The sequence below is a fragment of the Papaver somniferum genome, chromosome 4, assembly GCF_003573695.1.
Source record: "Papaver somniferum cultivar HN1 chromosome 4, ASM357369v1, whole genome shotgun sequence".
Lineage (NCBI taxonomy): Eukaryota > Viridiplantae > Streptophyta > Magnoliopsida > Ranunculales > Papaveraceae > Papaver > Papaver somniferum.
Window position 1 is genome coordinate 144,755,482 of NC_039361.1, and position 27,022 is coordinate 144,782,503.

Below are 27,022 nucleotides of genomic sequence, written 5' to 3' on the forward strand. Positions count from 1 at the left end.
GATTTTTAATATCATCAATTGATCAAAATTAGGGTTTCGAATTCAGAGTTCTGCAAAAACATAATCCTGAGCAGATTCAAACACCAATAATTTTACGTTGATCCCGTGATCGACACTCTTATTATTATGCTCGGCCTAGCTATCAGTATCTTAAATTAACATTTTATTTGGTCTTGCCATCAACAATTCATCAAATGAGCAGCATTTTCTCAGACTAAGGAATATTGGTTCAACTATCAATATTCAACAATTCAGCAACATTTGCTCACCTTAAGTTATCAACATTTATTTGACAATATGCCTTTGTCTCAGCAGACATGTTCAATTCATGAGTCTCAGAACATTTGCAAATCACGTTCGACTCAACAATACAAGGACTCATCGTCCCATAAAATCAGGAACTGACTCCACAATTACGAGATATCAATCGTGTCATATGGGGGATATTAACTAGGGTTTTGGTCTGGCGGTCTACGGAACGTGCATTCATACACACGATGAGAATGTGAGCAAGTCGTGCAATCAGTTGGAGGAGTTAGAAAAGTAGTGGGTGGAAAATTAACCAAGTCTTCGCACGATGAGCAACTGGTTTTGACATGATTTCCCACTTTCCCACTCTTTGACTCCAACAACTGTCACACTTCGTGGGATCGAGGTGTTTACAATTCTGGCAATGTAAATAAGTCTCTGAATCATGATTGAAGGAACAAGACAATCTCTCGTCAAGCAGACAAACAAGATATTAAGAACCCAGCGTTCAATCAATCAGAACTTATCTTATTTTCTTCATGCAGAATACACAACACACCTGCAATCTTTGATCACCATTGATCTCACACATTTATCAGCTTCCCTCATACAGATCAACCCATCCTCTCTTGTGACCGAATTGACTCTTGAACGACGATTGTCTTGGTTTATGCCGGAATCCTACAGATTTATCTCTCGAAATTAAAGCACTCCCTTCTTGCAGTGCATCTGTGTGAGGTTAAACAGTTCGCTCGGTTCAAGGAGTCTCCTCTGCACGGTCGTCTCCTCAATTCCGTAAAAATCAGCAACTCATTTTTCCCCATCTACAGATTGGCGACCACAGTGGGAGATTAATCTCTCGGTTGTAATCTCAATTCACAAAGATGGCTGGTCTTAGGTATGGGTTAGTGACAGGTTCCAACACAAATGACGCTAGCACTAGCAACGATAACAATGAGGATATCCCGGAAACCATTCCCGCCTCTAACACTGACGGTGGTGATGTTATTCCTCCTCACACCAACATGGAAGATCATCCCTTTTTCGACCGATAACCCGAGGAAGTCATGGGGAATCCACCTACCATGGTTGGTCTCATCAAGGTGCAAGAAACTCTTGCAAAGAATCAAACTGACATGGCTGCAACGCAGAAGGAGCTATTCAATTATCTCAAGACTCTCACTGACAAGATGTCAGAAAAAACTCAGGAGAAAGGAAAGGGAAAAGAAGCGGCTTCAACTGTCGATCCAGAAGTTGTTCCAGTCCATGTAGTTAACGATGATGAAGCCCAAAAAGCTGCAGAGAAATCGACATCAAAAGAACCTTCCGGTTTCATCACTCGTGAAGAGATGGAATGCTTTATGGAGAACCATGGAAAAGATAAGACATCACATATCCATCGTCACCAGCCTCCATACCCTGCTGCTACGCAAAGGATTCCTCTTCCAAAAGGTTATACCTCTCCAACCTTCACTCTGTATGATGGAACAGGAAATGCTCGAGAACGCGTTTCTCGGTTTCTGGAAGCTTTGGGTGAACATGAACATAACCATGTTGTCCGCCTCAAGAAATTTTCAAAGTCTTTTAAAGGCAGGGCATACACCTGGTATAACAACATCGTACCAAGAACTATCAACAATTGGGGAGAAATGATTAACGCCTTCTACAGAAAGTACTTCTTTGTGTCAGAGTAAATTACTCTCTCTGATCTTGGAAGAATGTTTCATAGGAGCAATGAACATCCCAACGACTACGTGAAAAGATTCAGGGTTCAAGCCTTGGACTGTCATGATCCAAACGTCACGGAGCAACAACTTGTAGACTTGTGTATCAACGGCATGATCCCAGTCTACAGATCTTTATTGGAAAATCTTCGTTTCCAGACCTTCTCAAAACTTCATGAAGCGGCGAAGAGATCGGAAACTACTGCACTCGCTTTACTGGAAAGAACAAAAACTACGAAAACTGAAGAGACGCGAGAGACTCGAGGTAGAAGACATCTGATCAACAAGCAGTACAACCTCCATCATTCCACAAACGCTGTTGCAGAAGGGAGAAAATGAAAAGTTGAACCGCCGCGCAAGCATACCTCGGCTCCTTCAAAAATACAAATGAAGGATAAGCAAGATGCACAAGCCCCTGACTAGCGCACAGGAGTTCCTGATCAAGAGGAACCTGACTTTCCCCTTTCCATTGAAGAGGTGATCGAACTCCTGGATGCCTGGATCCAAGATGGTGCTATCAAATTGCCACATGTCAAGAAAGAACCAACTGAAGAAGACATGGAAAGTCCTCGTTACTGCCGCTTCCACAGGTTCGTCAATCAGCACAAAGTCACCAAAATGTCAAAGACGACCATGTTCTCCTCTATCTTCCTTTCAAAATTCCCAATACACTGTTGCCATATGTCAAAATTCCCAACATCCAAGATGGTGCTATCAAATTGCCATATGTCAAGAAAGAACCAACTGAAGAAGACATGGAAAGTCCTCGTTACTGCTGCTTCCACAGGTTCGCCACTGACAAAGAAATGTATGACTGGGGACTGCTCACCACAATGCATATTAAAGGAAATGAATTCAAAAGAGCATTTGTCGATGTTGGCACTGCCATCAACATCATTCCTTTGAAAACTCTCAGAGCTGCCGGAATTACTCGACAAGAGGACACTCATGCTCCCATATCAATTAGGGATCACGAAGGAGCACCCAGAGACGCATATGGCTACATCACCCTCAATATCACAAAAAGCTCGGTTTGCACTGAAACCAAGTTTTACATAATCCGAGAAGATCCAGGATATGACATGATCCTCGGATGAACTTGGATTCATGCTGGAAAGATGGCTCTAATGCCTTCAGCACACCCTACTTTTGAAGAAGACTCTGATTCGTAAGAAGTAGAGGATACCCCGCCATTTGATCATCTGGAGGAAGTTAAAGCCTTAATGGAACTTACACAGAAACCTGGAGAAAGTGCACACACCTTTGTCAAAAGGTTCCGAACTCAGGCAAGTCTTATTCCTCTTCATGCGCCAATATTACCAATGTTCAAATATGCTACTCTGGTCCGGGGACTCCTCCCCATTAACAACTTAGCAATTACAAAAATCTATGAGTGGATAACCTCAGCTCAACAATGTTACACCAAATGGTTGAGTACAGAGCCTCTTCAAATTGATAATTCTATCAAAAGATTTATTGTTGAAGACATGGCTAAGCATGAAAGACAGTACGCTGGATACTCCCCTCTGCACGAGTGTCCATATGTGTCGCAACCATGAAATCCCATCACACGAGGAATTCCGAATCAGCAGAAGATATTCAAGGCGTGGTCGACCAAACCTAACAAATTTCGTGAAGGAGACCTAGTTCTCAAAGCATAAAAATTCAAGAGATTATGAAAAGGAAATCAAAGAAAAGCAGCAAAGAAAGATTTTCGCTCATCTGCATCCTTCAAGACTTGCAAAGTCGCCTTCTCCATGTTCATCTCCTCAGTCAGCTTAGCAATCTTGTCTTCCTTCTCCATCAAAGTATCATTGGGAAAGGGTATGTTATTCTCACACGAGTTTTTGATAGCATCTATTTTCTTATGAATCCACTTCATGTTGAAGCCAAGTCTTTCAGAATTCTCCAAATTGAACTCCCAATCAAAGAGTACATATGGAGTCACGGTATTTCTGGACCTAGCACATATATCACTTACAACACGCAAGATGACACTTACTTGCATTTTTAAAGCATAAACGCGTCCAGGGTCTCTGGTAACAACGATGTGACCAAACTTCCTCCATATCTTCTCGTACAAGCCTGCATATCTAATAGGAACGCTGAATCCACCAACTATTTCATGATATGGGAGTGATGCATCAAATGGAGGATCAAAATCAACTCCTGCACTCGGATATTCATGCACCACTATGCGGTTCTCAATTACTGGAGAAACTTTTACGGTCATGGCAACTGTTTCTTCAGTCTCCTGTACTTGTGGCTCGGTTTCTTCTACTACTGGAATAGCAACAATCGAGGTTTCCATGACTTCAGTGACAACCCTATCATGGCTTTGAAGTGCAGGGATGGATGTCTCTTCATCAATAACTCCAGGGCTGCTCGAATTATCCTTATTTGTTTCAGTATCCTCAACTTTGGTATTTGGCACCTAATACGAAGATTACATGAGGTTAGAACAATATAAACATGGAAACCAAATGGGATCATAAACTACAGCATAAAATCAGTCCAACATCATCAAGGTTCATCATTATGCACTCAAGACACGAGCAAATAGTGTGAAAGTCATAAAAACACGTTTTGCGACAAGCTCATATGAAGATATTTTAATCTGCCATGTACAAGATGGAGAACTGGGAGAAATTTACAAGTAATCTGAGGATGCGTTATATACCATTCTCTTCGTATGGGTGTTCTCTACAACATATCAAAATTTCATAATAATCCGACGAACGATCAAAGAGATGTGGTCAAAACATTGGACAACATGCGGTCTGAAAAAGTTCTTAAAGTCTCCTGGAAGTTTATTGTTTCGCCTTTTTCAAGCCCTAAACATGCTCAAAATGTAAAAGTCTTCTATGATAAAGTTTGGAAACTATCCAGGCTTGAATATACATATGTAGACCGTGAAAATCCGACTTTAGAAGAATATTTTATGGCGCTTTTGCTAAAAATCTGAGTTCTGAATTTCCTGGCGACGTATTTCAGCAAAGTTTTTCATATATGCACATGGATTATAGTTCATTCATTCATAAATTAACAATCTTATGCTTCTATGGATAAAATGCAAGGTAAATACTTACTTGGGTGGTCTCTAAAACGCTCAAAGAGTCGGAATTGCCTGTGTCGACATCAAGAGTCTCACTACTTCCATTCGGTTTTGAACCTTGGGAATTTTCTTTATCTCTATCCTCTGAAGATGAACGAGCATCAGCACTATCCACTTCCACGACGACATCCTCATGGACATATTCTCAAACAATTAGCGTTTTATCTACGAAGCATCATATTTGGCTATGTGGAGGAGTAATCACATCATTCTCTTCTTCAACACTTAAGTCAGAAACCGTCTGCCCAACAGCAGAGAATCGAAGACCATCAATACTTTATGGAGCAAAATTATGTAACCAAACAATGAATATTGGTTTTACGATCCTAGTAATACAGATGGGAAAAAGTCACGGAGGAAAAGTATTGACAACTCACCAAAGAAACAACTGGGGACTTTATGGTATTAGGAAACAGCTTACAATTCTTGTTCCTTCCTTCTCCACCGTGAATGATTGTTTCTGCTTCTGAGAAGTTTACTTCGATTCGAGGTCTCACAGCATGACCATCCTGCAAAAGAAAATTGATGCGATTATCAAAAGTATTTATTTTAATTTAAGAATGATATGCAAAAGATACATACTGGTGAACATCCTGGAGATTCCTTTCGCTTATCGCCGCCAGAGATAGGTTTCAATCTTGGTCGAGAAGCAATCATATCAGCAGAAGGAGGCTCTTTCACTAAAGGTTGGCCAACCATTACAAAATCGTGTAAACGCTCAAGCTGCTGATCCTAGAAATCTATGTAACCTGGAGTTACATATGTAATTCGTTCAGAACAATGGAACCAGTAAGAACCTCCTTCCACACGTGTGCGATATAAACAAGTCTTAAGTTGTTCCACTGATAGTTTCCTCCTTTGAAAAGTTGGAACACATTGATCCATACCCATTTGACGGGCTGCTCTATCGATGTTGTATTCTTCTACTGAAAAGTCTCCATACATAGTTGCAAAGCAAATTCCTCGGCTTGCAAACTTATCCCCTTTACTACTTTGATTATGTACATAACACAGGCACCCAAACACTTTCAAGTGATCATATGGAGGCAACTTTCCAAACATGATTTCATATGGAGTTTTGTTATTAAGTAAAGGTGTTGGTGTGCGATTAATCAAGTATACTGCAGTCGATGCACACTCTCCCCAAAATCGTATTGGTAAATTAGCTTGAAATCTCAAAGCTCTTGCCACATTCATTATATGTTGGTGTTTTATCTCAACCCTCCCATTTTGTTGGGGTGTACCAACACATGATGTCTCAAAGACTATCCCGTTAGTCTTAAAATATCCACGCAATGCATTAAACTCCATTTCATTATTATTTCTAACAATTGGGTACGGTTAACAAACCTAGAAGCGTGCATTTCATTTGTGTATAACAAGCTAAGTTTTCGATCTAACGGTTGAGAAATATTATCTTGAATCTAAATCAGGTTTTCATCTAACGGTGGATATTGTTTGCTTTGTGACCAAGGCGAAACCCTGATTTGAAAGACTATATAAAGGAGACATCTAGTATTGTGCAAAACTAATCCCCACACTTCACGTGTGACATTAGTTAATGGAACAATATCAGTTGATTTTCCAGTAATGGTTGTCATATAAGGAAACTGATGTTCATAAGACTCCACATCCCTTTCCACTAAAAATTGTTTTGTGTCTAAATTACAAACTTGCCATGCCTTTTTACCAAAAGGATAACCAAGAAATACACATCTCCTTAAAATTACTACAACAAAGTGTGCACTTGATAATAGATATCGTAATAACTAAACTCTATAGGATCACTATCAAGTATTGCGGAGTTAATGTACAAGTGTATTTTTTTAACTATAATAAAAAAAATTATAATTGCGGAATAGAAAAGTAAATGACACAACAAGATTTTGTTAATGAGGAAACCGGAGATGCAGAAAAACCCCGTGACCTAGTCCAGTTTGGCATACTCTCATAATTAATCCGCTATACAAAATCTAATACCAACTTTCGTATAGTTGATACCAAGTAGACTACCCCTAGCTACTTAGTTCCCTCAGTATCCCTGCGCCTTCGACTTCTAGAGTCAGGCACGCGAATAGCAAGTCCTTTGGATCGTATTCCAAACAACAAAGGAAGAATCTGTTTGGTAACCACTCTAATCAATCTTGCTATAATATATAGACGAGCAGTTGACAAAGGCTCTTCCATTTAATCGAATAAACTCCTTTGTCAGGTTGGATCAATCTAACTGTAACTACCGCAATAATCAAGTATAGATTCGCACTCAATCAATATAGATCTCAAAGAGAAATATAGAGAATGTCGATCTCACACAACTAATCAATCAGATCAATCAAAGATAAATCTCTAAACATTCTCTTGACGTAAAAACTGTTGATTGGGAAACTCTCCTAGAAGAACAGTTGGATGAACTTTCTGATGAAGATGATTCATACATTGATAGAGATGTTGATGAGTAAGTCTCAGAGTATGTTTTTTGGATTCGTGGAATATGAAGAAGATTACAACTTCTCATGTCTCACCTCTTCTGACTTCTCTCTGTCGAGAAAACAAGAAATTGAGAAGATGTTACGCAGGTGTTTATTTTTCGAATCGTTCTACCGAATCGATCCTCAAGTATTCTGAGGAAAACCTACGTATGAAGTCACTTGAATGTGATAATCTTTATCAAAAGTACTTTTTGTTGGAAGAGAAACTTGCAGAATCTGAAGCAAGGTTTAACTCTCAACAAATCTCACTTTGAAAATTGCTTTGACGAGAAATGGTGTAACAAATATATAACGTCCTCTAAGAATGTTTCAATGGTTGGAATGCGAGTTTAGTAGCAGGACCGAACATTAAATAAATTAAAATATTGATTGCTGGATCAATATAAAAGTTATCGAATTATCGTAAATTCGAAACCAATTTCGGAGAACGCTGGATCATGGAGATGGATAGTTGTCCATTATGGGTGAAGAAATATTGACCAACCAATGGGCATGAGAGCCGTCCATTGATGGCGAATGGACGTCCGATCGTGCGGAAATATCCCTGAGCGATGATTTATTATTGGAGAATCAGGAAAATATGAATTATTATTAAATGATATTGAAGAGATGTGGGACCAGCCGGTCATGATGGCCAAGGAACCGGCTAGGTCCGGTCATGGTAGTGCCCGGGCCACCATGTCCCTCACATGTGCATTCCTGAGAATTTTAGATGTTTTGTTGCTCGTTTGAGCAATATTTTGGATTTTCAGAAGAGTTTGATCTTGACTGAAACTCTCAATTTTGCATGGATGAACAAGTAGGACTTTGCTCGTGCGACCAATATTTTAAGAGTATTAAAATAACGATTTTTAATACTTGTCGTGAGAAGCCCGGACGGTCGTGGAACCATTTGACTTTTTGGCTTTCTTGAAGATTTGAGCAATATTGGAAAAATATGGAAACTAAAAGTTTTCTCAAACGAGGGAGTTTCATGAGATGAGAGAAGCAATAATAATAATAAAATAAGGAATTGGAGAGGCGTCGAACCGTCCACGGTCGTGGCATGGCCGGCCGGACGGTGGGCTTGGTCCCGTGACACTCTTCCCTATTTTTATTATTATTATTTTGTGTAAAGAAATATGGAAAACTAGGAGTTTTGCTCAGACGAGGAAGTTTGCTCAAACAAGGGAGTTTTCAAGAGATGAGGAAAAATAATAAAACATGGTTAAAAGAAAAATGGAGAGGCGTGGGAACGGCCGCAGCGGCATGGCCGACCAGCCGGTGGGCCCGGTACCGCGCGCGCCTCTTTATTTATTTATTTTTATTATTTTGCTTTCCTATTTTGCATATGTCTCCATATTTCCTGGTTCGTCCATATTTTGGGTGCTCGTTCGTGCATTATTGATAAGTACACTTGCACCATTTTCTCGGGGCTTACTCGGTGGTGGCCCAAATGCCGGAAAAATGAATATCTACTACTAATCCATGGAATTCAGCTGAAAAAAGCCATGAAACGGAGTAATGAGATATTATGATTAAAATAGATTATTTTCTAGGAATTCAATTGATGAATACTGCGCTAGAATTGACCAATGAATGGCTGTATACCAGCAGGAAATCTGTCTAGGAGCATTATATTTATTCGAGAGTCGAGGTATGAGATAGTATCAGCATCATACTCGCTCTGAATGTTTATTCTATATAGTCAGGGTACGTTGCGACATCCTGAAAACGTTATCGCTCTATACTAGCAGGCAATCTGTCTAGGAGTCGTCCAATCATTTTTCGATTCTATATAGAAGTGAATACTGAAATTGCTCAGTTGATGACATATGCCAAAATCTCAGTTGAGAGACTTTAATGACTGCATATTCATGTGTGCTCTAAGAGGTTTGCGTGCTCAATCAGAGATCGTGACATGACATTTCGCGTCTGAATTCTAAAATATGAATTTCACATACGTGTCTGAGATTTCACGTCTGAATTCTAAAATATGAATTTCATATACGTGTCTGAAGCTAGGTCAAAAATATGCAAAATTATGATTTTACAGTTTTTATGTAAAATTAAGAATTGTAGTTTTTCTAATTTTTAGCCTTTATGCAAAATTATGATTTTACCAACACCACTGCTGCATTATTTCCTTATTTTTGTAGCTTGTTACTTCCCTTATTTGGTTCTCTGGTTAGATGTTGCTTAATTTAGTACTCTTATTTTTAGAAGTGAAAAATACTATAACCCCCCTACCATATGGGTTCAACATATAAAAACCCAACAAAATGGATCCTTCATTGTCAACTCCATTCTTTCACATTTTGATATTTCTAGGCCTAGAACTTTAATTTTTAGGGCTTGATAATAAAGTGACATTTTCATAATGTCAAATTTACCCTTTTCAATATATACAAGAGAAAAATCATAAGATCCATTCATTTCTCCATTTTCTTTCTCTCTCATCTCTCTCGCTCGGTTGCAGGTTGCAGAGAAAAAAGTTTTAGGGTTTGCTCTCTCTCTCAGACGAAGAAACAGGCCGAGAACAAGATTTCTAATCGAAATTTCCAGTGAGTAATGATTTCAGAACTTAGATCTGACCTTTACAAAAAAAGATCCTGATTGTCGAAACATAAATTCGAAATCAACATCAGTTGTTCTTCGGAGATTCAATGGATAATCATCATCAACAGGAACTGAATATGAAGATTCTCGTAGAAAATCAAATCGAACAGGTAAAATTTCAATTCAATCGGTTGATTTCGTAATCTGATTTCGTTTTTTCTGCAGAGATTTCGTTCTAATTTAGTTTTCTGTTTGAAGATTCATATAAAGTTTCTAGGTTTATTTTTCTTTCATTGATTTCATTTGCTTTTTTAGATCTGGAAAAATGATAGTAAATCATTTGCGTGTTTGTTATTAGAAGAAGAAGATCTGTTAGAAACGATGATAATCTAAATTTTATTCTCAGTGTTTTGGAATTATGATGCAATTTTTGGAGTTCATCCTGGTTATGATGTGGTTATTTAGAGATTTGAATGGATTTGATTGAATAGATAAAATAGTTGAGCATCAAATAATCTATGAATTCGAATCAGTCAAATATTATTTCGATTTTTTTTTGAATCTGAAATTAAAGCTTGTGAATCTGAAATTAAGGTTTCATCAGCTCTTCTCAGTCTCCATTCAAGTCAGAAGTCTTCTATAATCTAATTAGTTATTGTTTCATCTGTTTCATTTTTTTCAAGGTTTTCTTAAGTTGGGATTTCCTCTTCTTTGTTGTTTCTCATGTATGTAATGATGTTTTAAACCTTAGGACTTACTTGTTGTGCAGGTTCAAAAATGGAACTATGAAGATCTTCAACAACAAGAGAAATAAAGAAGATAACAACTAATCGTCATTCACAGGTGATTCAAAATCTGATTCTTCTTTTGCTTTGGAAACAACTAATGAAGAAGTTGTTAATAGTAATAATTTTCATCTGGAGATTCGGTATCACCAAGATCTGATAATTCTGTTTTTGAGTTCTAAATGTTTGATGAATTGCTTCTGTTGTTTGGTTTTATTGATGTTGTTTAATTTTTGTAATTTAAGGATACGAAATGTAGATGAAGTATTTGGGTCTGGCATTTAGTATGTTTATTTACGTAGTCTCAGTTTTTATTAAACAAAATTGTTACAAAATGTGAAGAAGGACACACAGAACCTTTTTTGAGATCTTTACTTCTTTCAATTGCTAATAAACCCAGTATGTTCATCCTTCCATGTAATGAAGTTTTCTACACTTCCTTGATGCAAAACATCTTTGGATACTGGACTTTGTACCTTGAGATGTAAATCCTGAAGAGAGTGATGGAGAAGTTGAGAAGGTTTTACAGACCTTGCAAAGTTTACCCTCAGAAATCCCATCAAGGAAGTAAGAGTTATTCTCCTTCATTTTGTTGTACTTATGTATAGTACAATTTTTATTTGTGCAATTGGGAAGTTGATATATACATTCAACTACACTACCCTATATATGGATCCAGTGTAAAGGTGGACGACTTTTGGAGTTCATGAACTGCCAGTGAACAACACATTTGGAAATGTTTTCTTCTCTCATGCAAAATCATACATTCGTAAGAGAATTGACGTTAGTAGATCAACTATTTGACATGTCATAGTATGTTTCTAGAACTCAGGTGGCTTGTAGATTACATGATGGAGCCTGGGTTCTTCAAATCACTTTCCCAGTGGGTTGGCAGTAACCTTAAGAAATCTGGGGACCATGAAACATGGGATTTTGATCTCCAAGGTGTTGTTGATATGTTCAATTCATACAAGTATGTCCGATTATCCTCATTAATCTGCTGGTATTATCTCCCGTTTGTGCTTTATTGTGGATGTGTAACTCTCAGTTACACAAGCTAAGTGGATGTGTAACTAGTTACACAAGCTAAATAGATGTGTAACTTCTAGTTACACATGCTAATTAGATGTGTAACTTCTAGCTACACATGCTAATTAGATGTGTAACTTTTACTTACACATACTGATTGAATACAACAGCTGAAGGTTGTTAATGCTTGGAAACAACTTATGCATGATTAAACCTAGGTAGTACTTGTCATCTTGTATAAGAACTCCAATTTGAATGATTCAGGTTTCAGTTGGTGATATTGTGGTGACTCCAATTTGAATCAATCAATTTATTCCAATTTGTTCTTCTGAAGCTACTTCAGGTAACGTTTTCGTTTTGATTCAATATGATTGACTTATTTAGTAGTTCTATTTTCTTATTTAGTTTGATTAGGTTTTGATTCTTGTTTTGGTTGTTCTATTCAGGTCAGAGCATAACAATATAATTTTTCTGAAATCAATGAATTTTTGAATCTAGGTAAGTTTAGATTGTTGTTATTACTGTTGATGTTGTTGTTTTAGGTTCAATTTGTTGGTAATACTAGTTGAATTCAATCATCTAAAAACGATGAACTCTCATGATTACAATGGATTCAGTTATTGACTTGTATCTGTAGATGATAAGATGAAATCTGATTGTTAAAACATATGTAGATGTTGGGAGTTACACATGCTTGTTTAGTTAGCTGATTATACATGCTTGTTTTATGACTTTTGGAGGCTGGCAGTATTGCTTTTGCATCTAGATTAGTTTGTGTATACAATGATTAGTTTGGCTGATATTTTTATGTTTCTTTTACAGGAAAATCAACACTTGTGGTGGTGTTGATGGTGGAGGTGCAGGTTTTGGAGGAGGATGAGGAGGCAGTGGTGGTGGTGGTGGTACTGGATCATATTTGGAGGATAATTTGTATTTGGAGTTAGTGGTGGTGTTTTGGTATGAAGCTGAGAGGTTTGGTATGAATGTTAGATTTGTGTTAGACACTGTAAGTTGGATCTACTTTACATTCTGCTTGTCTTAGTGGTGGTGTTTTGGTATGGATGTGTAATTTTTAGTTACACATGCTAATTAGATGTCTAATTTCTAGTTACACAAGCTAAATAGATGTGTAATTTCTAGTTACACATGCTAATTAGATGTGTAACCTTTACTTACACATACTTTGCTTTAGGTAACTTAGGATTGCAAGTTCATGATAAATGACATATTCCATATACAGGTATAACTCCTAGTTACACAAGCCAGATGCATGTGAATCTCCTAGTTACACATGTTATATGCATGTGTAACTCTCAGTTACACAATTCAGATGCATGTGTAACTACTAGTTACACTAGTCAGATGCTTGTGAAACTGAATATACATTGTTGTGTGTACTGTTCATTTTAATCTTATAAATATTGATTGCTTGTTGTTATATTTCAGGTTTCAGATAACTTCATAAAAGCTAATTGCTTAAACTTGGTAATGGTATCGCTGGAACTGGAGTTGACGCTGAATACACAAGTCAGATGCATGTGTAACTCTCAATTACACTAGATAGACACATATGTAACTCTCAATTACACTAGACAGATGTGTGTGTAAATTCTAGTTACACATGCTAAAAAATTGTTGTTAATGAATATTAAAGTAATACATGTATTTTTTTTTTGTGTTCTCTTTTTGATGTCTATTTTCTGCATATATATACAAGTGTAACTTTGCATTACACATGTCATAAGGATGTGTAACTTTTGGTTACACTTGCCATATGCATGTGTAACTTCTATTTACACATTCGCAATGTACTTTAATAATTTTGGGCCTAGATTTAAATTTTATTTAATTATGGGCTTGACAATATGCATAAGGGTATCAAGGTCTTTTAATAATTTGGGGCCTAGATTTAAACTTCTTTTAATTAAGGGCCTCATATTATGGGTTACCCATGGGTGGGGCCTGAGCATAATTTTCCCTTTTTAGAATTCGGTAGCTATATATACTCTTCTTTAAAATTCTATATGACATGCAATTCAATCTGTTTAATTAAGTTTAATTTAATTTTGGTGACTAATCCCCAATCCAAAGGATTTTGGTTGATCTCCGATAAATCTGGTCACTTTATATTATTATGGTTCTTTTATTGGGTTTAGAATCCTAACACAATGAGACCAATCAAGGTAATTTGAATCATCCAGCTTACAAGATGTCATCCTGACATTGATCCTATCATTGTGAGAAAAGTCTAGAGATGTTGAACTCCTAGAATTAAATAAATTACTATTCTCCGAAGTACTAGAATTAGATAAACTACAATTCTCAGTAAAGTCTAGAGATGTTTTAACTCAACAAATAGAGACAAACTTCGAGTAGAAACCAACTTAAAAATAACTACAGGTTCTTGAAGAACAACATTTTATAGCTTCTTAAATCAGTTTCAGGATCTAACTTCTGAATCTTAATCACGATCGAAGCGACAATAGGTCAAGCTAAAGAAGGAAATCTAGATGGGCTCTCTCTTCTCTCTCTCTCTTCAAGCTCTCATACCATGAAGGAATCAAGAGAGAGAGGAAGAGTGTAAGCCACTTGGATGAAAAAGTCTTTTATCTTATAGATTGATTATACATGGTTACAAGAATACCCTAAAAATATCTAAACATTGTTCAGAAATCACTGTACACTATTCCTACCATGCATTACTCTATGTACACAGATTATACCCGTGAAAAAACTCTTTTGCACAAGTTCTACACTAACTAGTATAACCTGACCATGAGACGGATGTTTCAACAGCAACTACACTCTTACACGCTCTTGTTACACTTGCATCTTTGATCAAATGGATATGATGTGACGGTTGTTTTCCACAAAATGGACTAATTGTTGCGCAGATGAAAGTTGAAATCTTCCTTTACCAATTAATTTGATATTGTTGATCTTGCAGACTCTTATCTCAGCTGTCTTAGACACCACATCAGTGTCGTGGACATGAGCTCTCACATTACTACTCACTCACCCCTTCTATCTTAAGAAACGCCCAGGATGTACTAGATACCGTAGTCGGGAAGGACCGAAATGTAGAGCAACTTGACATCAACAACCTGGTCTACCTCCAAGAAATCATCAAGGAAACAGTAGGTTTGTACCGTGCTGGCCCACTTTCGTTAGGTCACGAAGCTATTGAAGACTGTATTGCGGGTGGATATAAAGTGAAAGCAGGCACACGTTCACTGGTTAACTTGTGGAAACTGCATCGAGACCCTCGAATATGGTCCAACCCATCAGAGTTTAAGCCAGAAAGGTTTCTCCAACAAGCTAAAGGCGGTGCTGGTGGTGAAGCGGCACATTTGGACTTTAGGGAACATCATTTCCAGTTTACACCATTCGGATCAGGACGAAGAATATGCCCAGGGATGAATTTCGCCATCCAAACACTGCATATCGTGCTGGCTCGCCTTCTCCATGCATTCGATTCGACAATGACTCAACATGACTGAAGGTTCAGGCGTAAGTAACCATGCCCAAAGAGACATCGCTCAAAGTTCAACTTCGTCCCAGCCTCCCTGCAACAGTGTATTAGAAGTGCCAAGAATTAAATAAGAGGAAATGATTGTCTAATGCATTTGCTATGTTTAAAGTATTTACTTGCACGAGTCTTCGATAATGTTTTTTGTTTTCCTTAATCAGATAAATTTGATGTTCTGAACGACATTAAAGCTTGAACTTTGGACACAGACTACCAAAATTTGTTTTTTTTAAAGAATTCTTGTCCGAGATTTAGAGGTGCCTGACAGAATCAAAACTCTGTCTTAGGCGTCACTCAAATGTACCTTGGTATGGTTAACTAGGAGACCCTTGCTACACACTGTCCTAGGTCTTTTAAGCTGGAAAACAAACTACCTATACATCTAGGTAACAAACTTGGTGTTGGTCAAAGAATGATGTAAGAATATATAGAGCATATATGATTAAAAAAAAAAAAAAAGAGTCTAAAGTATCAAGACCATACATTTGAAGGATAACTCACTCACTTAATATGATACACTGGCAACAGGAGGCTTCTTGACTGAAAAACGAGGACCAGCATTGAGAGGGAGTAAACTCCAATAAGAACCTTGACTGTCAATGCAACAACTATGCCATTTGATCATGTAAGAACCTTCTGGAAATGAAGTAACATCGAATAAACAATTTGAAAATCCCTGCCCCCTCTGATTGAGTTCATCAAAAGACACAAAACACAACACAAACTCACATCCATCACCACAAATTCTACCACGCTTTCTAGCACCCATTTCGTCAGTACTATTCATAACATAGAGCATCAGCTTTTCATTCAGATCCAAGGAATCATCACTTTCTGAAGCAGGATAACCAGATCGCTTCTGCTCCTCCATTTGTCCATCAGATGCAGGTGTGCAGTACGATGGTTTACATGCTAGAACGCAATAAAAGTTTCCAGACAGAACTTCAGGTACATTTTTCATTTGGAGGCAGAGATTTAGAGACAGATGGGAGCCAGGCAAAATAGATATCTCATCAGATTTTCTGTTATCAGCAGTACAGGTGAACAATTCTGCACCAGGGCAAGGCCTGAACGTGAAAATCAGGTCAAGAAATTATAATGTTGTACTAATAATAAAACAGTAGCTAATTAGTATTGAGTAATGATTCTGTTTCATTACCAAGCCTTCTTTAAATCGACAGATTACGGCGTCAAAGCTTAATAATCAACATTAGGGAATTGACAATTTGCAGAGATTATGGTGTTGAAGCCACAAAGTGCAACCTCCAAATTGATGGATTTTGCCACACAAGGGGCCCAAAGAACAAAAAAAAGAAACAAGCTTGAGTTTGGAGCAGCATACCTTACTTGAAAGAAGTATTTTGGAGTCTGAAGTGATATTTGCATCCACTTAGTAAGTATGCCCCTCAGTAGTTGCACCCCTGCTTTGGACACTTGGCCTAGAATGCCCTTACAGTTCATCTTACTTGCCTCTTCTTGAAGATGCAGTACTTCCGCTACAGCATTCCTTGAAACAACCAAAATTTCTCGTTCTCTGAATCCAGATCCATATAGAAACGTTTTTTGATGCAAGTGGAAGCAGCTCTTTGGCTCTTCAATGGAAGTCAAAAGCACCTTCAAATTTGTACTAGTTTCCTCATCTACATGTTGTAACCTCTCGATTGCATCTTTTAGCAGCGTCGAATGTGAACACTTCATCAAGTTCTCCAAATCACGGAGCATAGATTTCTCATATAGTTTTGGATGGTAGAGAACAAAACCTGTACAAAAGGCCAGTACTGAGCAATTTACAGCAAGCCTTGAAACGGTCCTGAAACTTTCAGTGTCCATACCAATGAAAGATGTAGCAAGAAGATCAAATTCCCGAACCAACCTATTCAATCGAAATGAGAATCGTGTCAAGAAATATACCAACAAACAAAAATCAGGTCCAGTTTCCTCAGCTTCAGCACCACCTTCATATGAGACTGATGTTTTGTAGCAAATATTCACATTGTTGCATGTATCAGAACTCAAAAATCTCAGAATATCAAGAGCAGCTTCTAAAAACTTAGCTCTTAAGTCCAAAAACCACTTTTGGAAATAAAAGGTTTGATCGAGTGTGATAACACATCCCAAAACTTCACTTGCAGCGCGTATGCCAGTGCAAGCTTCTGTAAGGCTTCCAATGTAATTCTGAGAGTCAGCATTCCAAGCGGGTAAAGCACTCGTACAAGATGCAACCCAGACCTCACTCACTTGTTTTGGGAAATTAAGCAGAAAGACAGTACTTTCGGCTTGAGCAAATAGAGTCAGGGATTTTAACCAGTTAACGTTGGACTCTGATTGGACCTTATTTATCAACTGCCCAGACAGAATTGCAACAACCAACCACAATCCCTGACATGCCGCCCATTGTGCAAATCTGTAGATGGACCAATTATTGTTTCCTGCTATCAAATTTTTCATATACTCAACAACAACTCTCTCATGCTGAAATCTGTAATTAATATTAGCTATCCTCAACTCTTCTGCAACGATACAGATTTCATTATCATCATTCACTGAATAAGTCCCCATCACATGAGAGAGTAAGAATAATAAGTGGACGGTGTGCATGTCCTGAGTAAATAAGCTGCTTTGGAGTATGACATTGAGCAGAAGCTTCATTGACTGGTGCAGTTGAGAAGTAATTGCACTAGCTACATCAAGTGTTACGCAAGATTCCACAACTTTATATACGCAGGAGATAAGGTTTGATGCAACATGAACATGCCTTCCTACATCAAACATCACAGTATCACGAAGAGAAGACACAACTGTTGTTTCCGAGTTTTCTGTGCAAAAATCCATCATTGGTTCTATGTTTAATCTAATTTTGTCAAGAACAAGAACACCCAATGATGGGTGTTCCTTAACCAGACTAACTATTAGATAGAGCAAGCTTCGACATTCTTGCTCCACTTCAGACGTAGTGCAACAAGTCTCCAGTACTGGCTTTACCAGACCCTCTATCTGATCTAATAGTGACAAAAGGACCCAGGATGGAAGATGAATAAGATCATTTGCATCTGGTGTCATTTCCATTCCCATCCTATGGTCACAAGATATATCTACAAGAAGACAGAGGGCCAATAATCTTTTGGGTAAGATGGGAGATTGAGCTGCAGCCTTAACAGATGGTACAAAGTTTACCAATTCAGATATATCCATGCAAGGACGTCGCACTGTCTGTAAATTTCAGAAGAATTCGATTATAATTTGATAAGTGGTGTTGTGTGTGCCTGTGACAGTGACAGACTAGGTACTGACCTTACGCAATAACTTTAGTGCTTCACATTGCAAACCCAATGAATGGTTACTGCTATCCACTATATGCGATAGTGCTTTGAGTAGACTAGCATTTACAGGAAAACGACACACTCCTCCTGCCAAGAGAAAGTTTAAACATCTTAACGCAATAGCTTGCACGCATGAAGCAGATGGTTGCACCAGGAATGGCAAGAGCAAGTCTACCTACATCCAAAACAAGAATTTAGGATAGTATGTTAAAGTTCTCCAAGGCAACCTTTCCTAAACATCCAATAATAATTTCTAACTCTCAACTTCGTGTGCGAACTTATACAATCAATAAATTATTCATTAAGTTACACATGTAGGACCGCTCCATATACCCCATGTTAGCCTATTTATAACTAATTTTGAACTCATAAAACTAGTACTGTAATATTTTCAGCAAATGTTTTACACTTTTAAAACGAGGTGAACATGCCATGAAAAGAACAAAGCTAACATCTTTACACATTTCTTAGGTTTTAATCACAGATTAAAAACATGACTTGCTTAAAAAATTAAAAAGAGCACCTGTTCAGAGATCAGGAGCATCGACTTGGATGCAAGCTTTGAGAGTGCTACTAACATCTCTGCTATAAATTCCTTGTGTAAAGATTCCAAAACCAGCTTTTTACCTGCCTGGAGAAAAAATAAGTTAATGATAGTAGCATGGCCATTATAAAAAATGAAGTGGGAAATTTTCAGACCTTGTAAGCTCTGATTGCAAGTGACAATGAAGTCCCCGTACAAGTTAATCTGCGAGCTCCAGCTAGCTTTAAACTTGAGGTTGTTTTTGATGAAGTTATCATGTTAATCAGCATTTCCAAGGCAATACATGCAAAATCCTCTGATAACTCAGAAAAGCAACCAACGGCGAATAATGATGCCTTCACCTGACAAGTCAAATTAGTGGAGTTATTTTATGCTTTTTTTCAAGATAATATAACCCAAAAACAATAAAAACAAGGTTGTGATCACATCGTCTTGTTTATCTGCTAGAAATTCGCAAGGATATCATAGCAACAGAGTGGAGGTACAGGCGGACCACATGCAGGTTTGTGGTACTCATTATTAGACATGTTCCTAACTAGTAGAGGCCTCCTGCACCAATATAAACCCAGTCATTTCGCAACATCACTTCGAAAAAGTGTAAACTTCATTAAAACCACTCGACAATCTCCCATGATCACACTAACATCAACAGTGTTGTATGCGCACCTAAGCAATCAAACTTTGGAATAGATAAACTACTGGTTTACCCGCATGTGTGCTGCATGTACTTCTTATAGGAATGGCAGGAAATCCTTGTTTAAACATTTCAAACATAACTGAGATACTAATAGTACAATAAATTTCTGACTAAACATCACACAAAAGAAATCAACACAATCACATGCTGCACACAGGACATACATCACACAAATCAGTTCATGACTCATATTTTCCATAAAGTCTCTAATACATATTATGAATCACCGCATTTCATTACTGAAATAATTTTGAAAAGAGTAAATGCATGCACGGACATATCCTATCAAACCATGCATAGGTATCACACCTTGGCACATATATCCTAGGGGTTTACTTATCAAACCTTAGGAATAGCAAGAAATCCTAGTTCTAACCTTAAAAACATAATTAAGTTACTATTACTATAAAAAGTTACTGACTACTTACTCGTCACTCGAAAGAAATCATCACAATCACATGCCGAACACGAACATTTCATAAATCATGGCATCCATTCTGAAATCGTTATGACAAAAAGTAGAAGTGTACAATGATCTCACCTCCGAAACATGGCAAGAACCCAAACTGGACAACACCATATACCTAATTTCAGCACTATCCTTGGCAAAATCAGCCCAACAACCAATTAATCTAAAAACCAACCCTCTTGATTCCACATCTCCGGTATCATAAACTAGCTTTACTCTTTTAAGAAGTTCAGCATGATTAAAAACCCTATCCTTCTTCAATATCCCATTATAACTTTTCCCTTTACTTCTCCTGAACTTCATCTCCCCCAAAAAAACTTTCAAAACAGAAATTCTAATCTGTTTATCACCAGATTTAAATGCATCGGCTAGACGTAGAAGTATAGTATTTGCAAACAATCTATCTTCACCAGGAATTAAACCAAACATTTGTAATACTGATAATGGATAATTAGGTTCTTTACTCCATTGTTCAAGTCGAGTTCCAGTTTGTAATATCGATTCAATAACTTTACCTGTGATCATAAAATCAAAAATTAAGAAAAAAAAATGTAAAACCCTAGAATATGAAATACCAAAATCACAAGCGTAGAATTAATTGGTTAATCAGATTGTTCGTTACCAGGTTTTTTGGATCGGAGACCGTTCTCGAGCTCGATGCTCCATTGCATGGCGTGAGCTGCACAAATCTTTTCCATGGCTTATACTTTTCGTCTTCCCTACTTGGATTTGAGCGTCGTGGTAGTATTGAAAAATATTAGCGCCAAAGAGAAAAAAAGGAGGATCTTTGGGATTATGTGGGTACGGTCTGTATAGGGTAGGCTGGCCCGTAGTTAAACGGTTTTTAATTTACAAAGTTATTGGGACAGTGTTGAATCGGACCAGAAAAGTGACTGAATCGTCAATTCGACCGTCTGGTCCGATCCGAATCTCATAATACGGAAAAAGCGATGCCAGTGTAGTTTGGGGAATTTGCAGTTTTGCACTATGCAGCAATGAAATTGAGCTCTGTTATATAGACACGTCTGTCTATGAGTGGCCCAAGAATATTCGAGGCTTTTGCTTGAGATAAACATTAGCCTCATGGACAAATATGTGTCGCATTCCTATTTGTACAAGTATAGGACACGTGTTGTTATTATGCTTGCTGTACCATGCAAACATAGCCTACAAATAGGCTTTGTGCGATCTCTCATTTTGTATTAGAGATACCACTAAGAAAGAGTCAGCAATACTAGCCGCATCTCTTCCTCTGTCTCCTGTGTACAAAATAGACAGTGTTACTGGTTTCTTTATAATCAGTATACAACTATATTAATACCAGCACCATGAGCATCTTTGATTAATTAACATACTAAAAATTCATTAATTTACAATACATTATCAGCACGAATTGCTCTGTAATTACGGTCGATTCATTTGATCATTTGGTGGTGAACGATGATCAAAAATCATGAGTAGAGGAGATGCAACGATGCCGACGACCGGAAGAGATCATCATTTTTCTCCCCTCTATTAATTTTTGTTAATTTATGATTTTAATCTTTAGCTTTTGTATTAATCTAATACTAATTACTCATATCTTCTCTACTGTGAACAGGAGGTATTAGTTTTTCCACGGGTTGATGATTGTTAGATCATACCTGTGTGAAGGACCCATTAATATACTTATCTTTTCTAAAGACAGATGCTAATAATTTTGGTAAGTATGTATTCGTCACAAAGGTAAGGATTGCAATCCCGAAAATTTGATAATTTTCATTTCCATTTAATTATGGTACTAACGGTTTTAATACTGGTAAAGTGAGAAATTATCGCATCCCTGAAGGATGGCGTAAATTTGATTTTCTCAGCCTTGATAATCTCAGGAAACTTTGAAATAGTTCCATCGGAAGATGGAACATCGTGTGGCATAATATGGGTGCAAAATGTGTGTTTCGCTAGCCCGCTGGTCCCAGAAGTGACCCGTTACAAAAGTGCTAGCCATCCATATCGGTGGTCCCTGAAGTGACCAACTATGTAACTTTGCCATAAACAGTGTATCCATTTGCACACTTGTAAATTAATATTTCGTTGAACTTGAAGGTGACGAAGCTGGAGATTTGTTGATATTGTATTAGTACTATATGTGTTTTGATGTTTATCCTTTGTTTTAAGTTTTATTTATTTTCTTTGCTTATTTTTATAAGTAATGGATTCCCGAAGCAATCCATGAGACGTTGCCGACTCCAGAAGCAGTCCAACATGCAATTTGTGTCTCCTATAATAATCCATAAAACAGACTCCAGAAGTGGTCTATCGAAATAGTTGGATTCCAGGAATTAGCCACGAATTTTTGGGTTCCCGAAGTAGCCCATGGTTACGTAATGATTTTGTTAATGATTTATTAATGTTTGTCCCTCGTCTATTGATAGACGCATTTATGTGTCTAGTATATATTAATTGTATACATTGTTAGTGCTCGAATTTGTACTTATTTGGTTATTTTATTTATTTGTAGGTGTTTTTGGAAAAATAAGGCTTTGCGGCGAAATTGGCTAAAAATGTGGCATTTGGACCTCCGTTGATAGTGTACCGGAAGCGCCCCAGAAGTGTACCGGAAGTACCCCATAAATACCCCGGAGGAACCCCAAAGAAGTGCGGAAAACATCCCGGAAGAATTGCGAAAGGCACCACTAAGTTGGATAAGGGGCACCCCATTTCAGGGCATGTGCTAAAGGGACTCTCGAACTGGATAAGGGGAGGTCATCTTCATAGTTTCAAACTGAAAAAATGGCGGGAAAATGCATGCAAGAACTGGCAGATTTTGTGTTCGATCTTGGAGCTGTTTTAGAGCGATTCAATGGGTGTATTTGGTATGTATGGACTCTACAAGACATAAGGGGCCTGTTTAAATCGTCTAGACCCAGCCAATTGGGCTGGATAAGTCGGAAAAATCACACGAAGTCCAAACAGGGACACGTACTTTCTGTTGAAGTTTCAAAGATTTTTTGAGAGAGTTTTGGACGAGTCTCACGCTGGATAGACTCTCTATAGTATTATTCAAGTCCTGGGAGAGTCTTGGGGAAAGTTTATACCTAACAAACGCGTACAGGGAGATGACAGGAGAGATATTCTCTCAACATCGCAGAGAAGAGAAAAAAAGAGAAGAAGTCGGATTCACTCGAGATTTTTGGGGGTTTGGTAGCTATATAAGTGTTGGGTCGAGTCATAGGAAAGTTTTGGAGAAACCCTTAGGAGAGAGTTTAGATCACAGGAGAGCCGTGGAGAATCGATTGAAGACCAAACAGTTCTGTTGTTGCTGCTGTTCTTGAAGCCGTGAAGAACACGAAGAACAGACACTTCAGAAGTGTCGTTCTTCAACAGTTCCAACAGCGAACACGCTGTGTCGCTGTTTACATCACACGACTTGTATCGTTCTTTCCAGCAGCTTACACCCTTTGTAAGAACACCCTGTGTCGCTATTTACAACACTTTGGTTCTATCGTTTCTTCTCAGCACTTACACCATTTGTAACAGTGACGCTGTAACAATTCTACAGCGTTGCTAATTCCTATTTCATCATATAATCATCAATAAAAACACCTATTTTAGCCATGAAGTTATCTTGTGAGTGTGTTTTTGGGATGAGGAGCTAAACCCATTAGCCAAGGCAACGGAGGAAGCCATTGTTCCACATTAATTGGTATAATTCTAATTTTACTATTTATTTGCAATATTATTATTTGATTATTTGCATGGGATTGAATTGAAATATTAGTTCTTATTGAATAGTTGTGAATTAATTTGATGAAGCATGCTGGGTTTTAAATACTTTTGATGTTTTATACTCTTTGATTACAACTATTACTTCAAGAATATATTTGAGGCAAATATTAGAATTATTTTTAAAGATAGAATTGCATGAATATTATTTAGAGTTTACTATTTATTTGGTCAATGGTGGAATCCTAGTCTTGGTATTTTTCTACAAAACTTTGAATTATTTTATTTAGTTGCTTGTTTAATTTAAATCTATAAAAATTGTTTTCTTCACAACTCTGAAAAGACCCCTTTTTACCACTACAACTACAATCACTATTTGAAAACCATCAAATTTTGGCGCCGCCGACGCGGACCTGTGTTTTAGTTAACATTTTTTAGACTTTTTTATTTATTTATTTGTTCTTCTTTATGTTTCTGTTTTTTTGTCTTTTTCTTTCAGATTCTTGAAGTTTGAGCAAAAGAAATTTTTGCCAAAGTTTTTGGTGGACATTTAAAGACGTGGAGTAAAAGGCAAAGCAAAAGGAGCAAAAGAAGAAGAATTTTTTTTTTGATAAAAAGAGAGAAAAAAAAAGAGAGACATTTTTATTTTTGTAATTTTTTTTAGACTTTCTTTTCTTTTGTATTTTTTTTATGGACTTTGGACATTAATTCTTGGACATTTTTATTTTTTATACCCTACGGAAGGGTACCCTTAAATACAAACTGTTGCAGGGAAGGACGCGATTACGATATCGTCTCGGCCCCTCGGGTTCGCACATGACATAGGAGTCGTGGCCCGAGTCGACTTCAACGGTTCATCCCCGTCTGGTACGGGAGGTAAGTCCAATCGAAACACTCGCGAATCTCCTGCAAGCGGGTTACTGTATTCCTTAAGGTGATAATTGTTTGAGGACGAACCGGACTGTTTTTATATTCCTAGTAAAGGGCAAGGCCTGGCCTAAACAAGATAAGGGTTCGGATTTCATCACCGCTCCCTTCTTGCCCGCCTTAGGAAAACGAAACCTAAAGCGAACCTAAGCCTAAAATTTGGACTAGAAAGAGACCTATAGGGTATCGAGCTTAACAGGACAATCATTCGAAAAATATTGGTTACTCTTTTAAGCACACCTCGAAGTTCTTGACGGTTTCTGCGAGTTGAATGCGTGACTGCGCCGCATTGGATCGGTGAGGTTTTGGGTATCAAAGCTCCACTGAGCTTCCCTCGCCTCGATTCAACTTGCTTTAACTCGGATTGATTCCAGAGGGGTTTGCTTAAATTGTAACGAATTCCCTTTCGAAGGATTAGAAGCTGGTCTAGAAATAATCTAAGTGGAGCCATCATGCTTGTTGTTTGCTAGAAATCTTTAGGTTTGCTGTGGTAAAGTCGAGTCAGCCTGCTGTGTGATTGCTAGAACCTTCCTGTTAGGATTTTTATTTCTTTTTGAATTCTTTTTAGTGTATGCCCGATTTTGTTAATAGGGCTTGGAAAAGAGATACTCTAGGTCGATTGATTAGCGAAAAACCTAGTAGTTCTTCTGATTTAAGCAGGGAGCTCGAAGACTCTTTTTGAGAGCCCTGTTTTTGGAAACTTCAGTTTTGAGAATATCTCTTCGTGAGGAAAGTACCCCTAGTACTCTTTGTGCCAACGATGGCAACTTTGAAAGATTACATGTTCCCAACTAGGACCAACCGAGCTTCATGCATTAAATTGCCAGCCACTACGGCTAATTTTGAGATAAAACCTAGTATTCTTCAGATGATCCCTATATTCTTAGGAAAGATGATGAGAACCCTTATTTTCATATTAGGGACTTTGAGGAAATTGTGGGACAATTAGAATAAAAGACCTTACTGATGAAGTCTTGAAACTTAAGATGTTTCCCTTTTCTTGAGAGATAAAGCCAAGACCTGGCTGAACAACCTACCATCTGAATCCATGAAACATGGCAGGAACTTATGCTGCTTCTATATGAAATTCTACCCTAAGCATAAAACTGCAGCTGTTAGGCAGAAAATTAGTGCTAGTGTGCAACAAGAGGGAGAGTCTCTTTATAGGTTTTTAGAGCGATTCAATGATCTCCTATCTCAGTGTCCTCACCATGGATTTGATAATATGAAACTTGTACAGATTATTTATGATGGTTTAGACTATTCGACCAAAGCCATGGTTGAGTCTATGTGCGCTGGTGAGTTCACTAGTAAAAATGCTGATGATGCTTTTACCTTCTTAGGAGCTATCGCTGAAAAATCCCAACAGTGGGATCTTGTGTTGAACCCCCTAAAAGACTCTTGGTCAATAGAAGTAGCACCAATGGTAGATACAAGTTTTTTTCAGATGCTAAGTTTGCTGCTTTATCTAGAAGGTTAGAAGCTTTGGAAATTGTCAGTCTAAAAATAGGTCCCTTGTTGAACCTAATAGAGCCTCTCAAGTCTCTAGTTGTGGAATAGAGCCCGATAATTCATTTTGGGAAGGTCAGGTTAGTGAAGAACAAGCCCATGCTGTCTATAACAATGCTAGGTTTGAGAACCGTCAGAAGTTTGACCCATACTCAGAAACCTACAACCCTGGTTGGAGAAACCATCCTAATTTCTCTTGGTCTAAGGGCCAGAGTCAAGGCCAGTCTAGCAATTCTCAGCCTCCCCCAGGTTTTGGTTTAATAACTCTTCAGGTCAAACCCAGTTTCAGAACACTTCCGAGAAAAAGATCTCTACCTTAGAGGAACTCTCACTATGTTAGCAAATAACCATGAAATGCTAACAAAGAACCACATGAGCTTTCAACAAGAAACT

General features: G+C 37.8%; 1 protein-coding gene across 6 annotated transcripts; it reads right to left on the minus strand.

Moving 5' to 3' along the window:
* Positions 1-14,505: 14,505 nt before the first annotated feature.
* Positions 14,506-21,408, minus strand: LOC113271471. 6 transcript variants are annotated; one of them, XM_026521339.1, is made up of 8 exons: positions 21,111-21,406; positions 20,561-21,003; positions 19,478-19,663; positions 19,302-19,409; positions 18,750-18,953; positions 16,801-18,668; positions 15,964-16,525; positions 14,506-15,495 (listed from the first exon to the last, which is right to left on the minus strand). In XM_026521339.1, exons 1-7 carry the CDS (start codon positions 21,184-21,186, stop codon positions 15,964-15,966), a joined length of 3,447 nt encoding a protein of 1,148 aa, XP_026377124.1. In that variant the 5' UTR covers positions 21,187-21,406; the 3' UTR covers positions 14,506-15,495. The 6 variants fall into 6 exon arrangements, with proteins under 6 accessions (XP_026377124.1, XP_026377125.1, XP_026377129.1 ...); XM_026521340.1 differs by having other exon boundaries at positions 15,942-16,525; XM_026521344.1 differs by lacking the exon at positions 21,111-21,406 and adding an exon at positions 19,749-19,871 and having other exon boundaries at positions 20,561-20,693.
* Positions 21,409-27,022: the final 5,614 nt, after the last annotated feature.

What these genes read in the sequence shown, in the direction of transcription:
- LOC113271471 (XM_026521339.1), bottom strand. Translation starts at nt 21,186, where the DNA reads ATGGAAAAGATTTGTGCAGCTCACGCCATGCAATGGAGCATCGAGCTC. An exon ending in TCTCCGATCCAAAAAACCTG is followed by an intron (nt 21,004 to 21,110) that starts GTAACGAACAAT and finishes TTATGATCACAG; the next exon opens with GTAAAGTTATTGAATCGATA. An exon ending in TGCTCCTGATCTCTGAACAG is followed by an intron (nt 18,954 to 19,301) that starts GTGCTCTTTTTA and finishes TTTTGGATGTAG; the next exon opens with GTAGACTTGCTCTTGCCATT.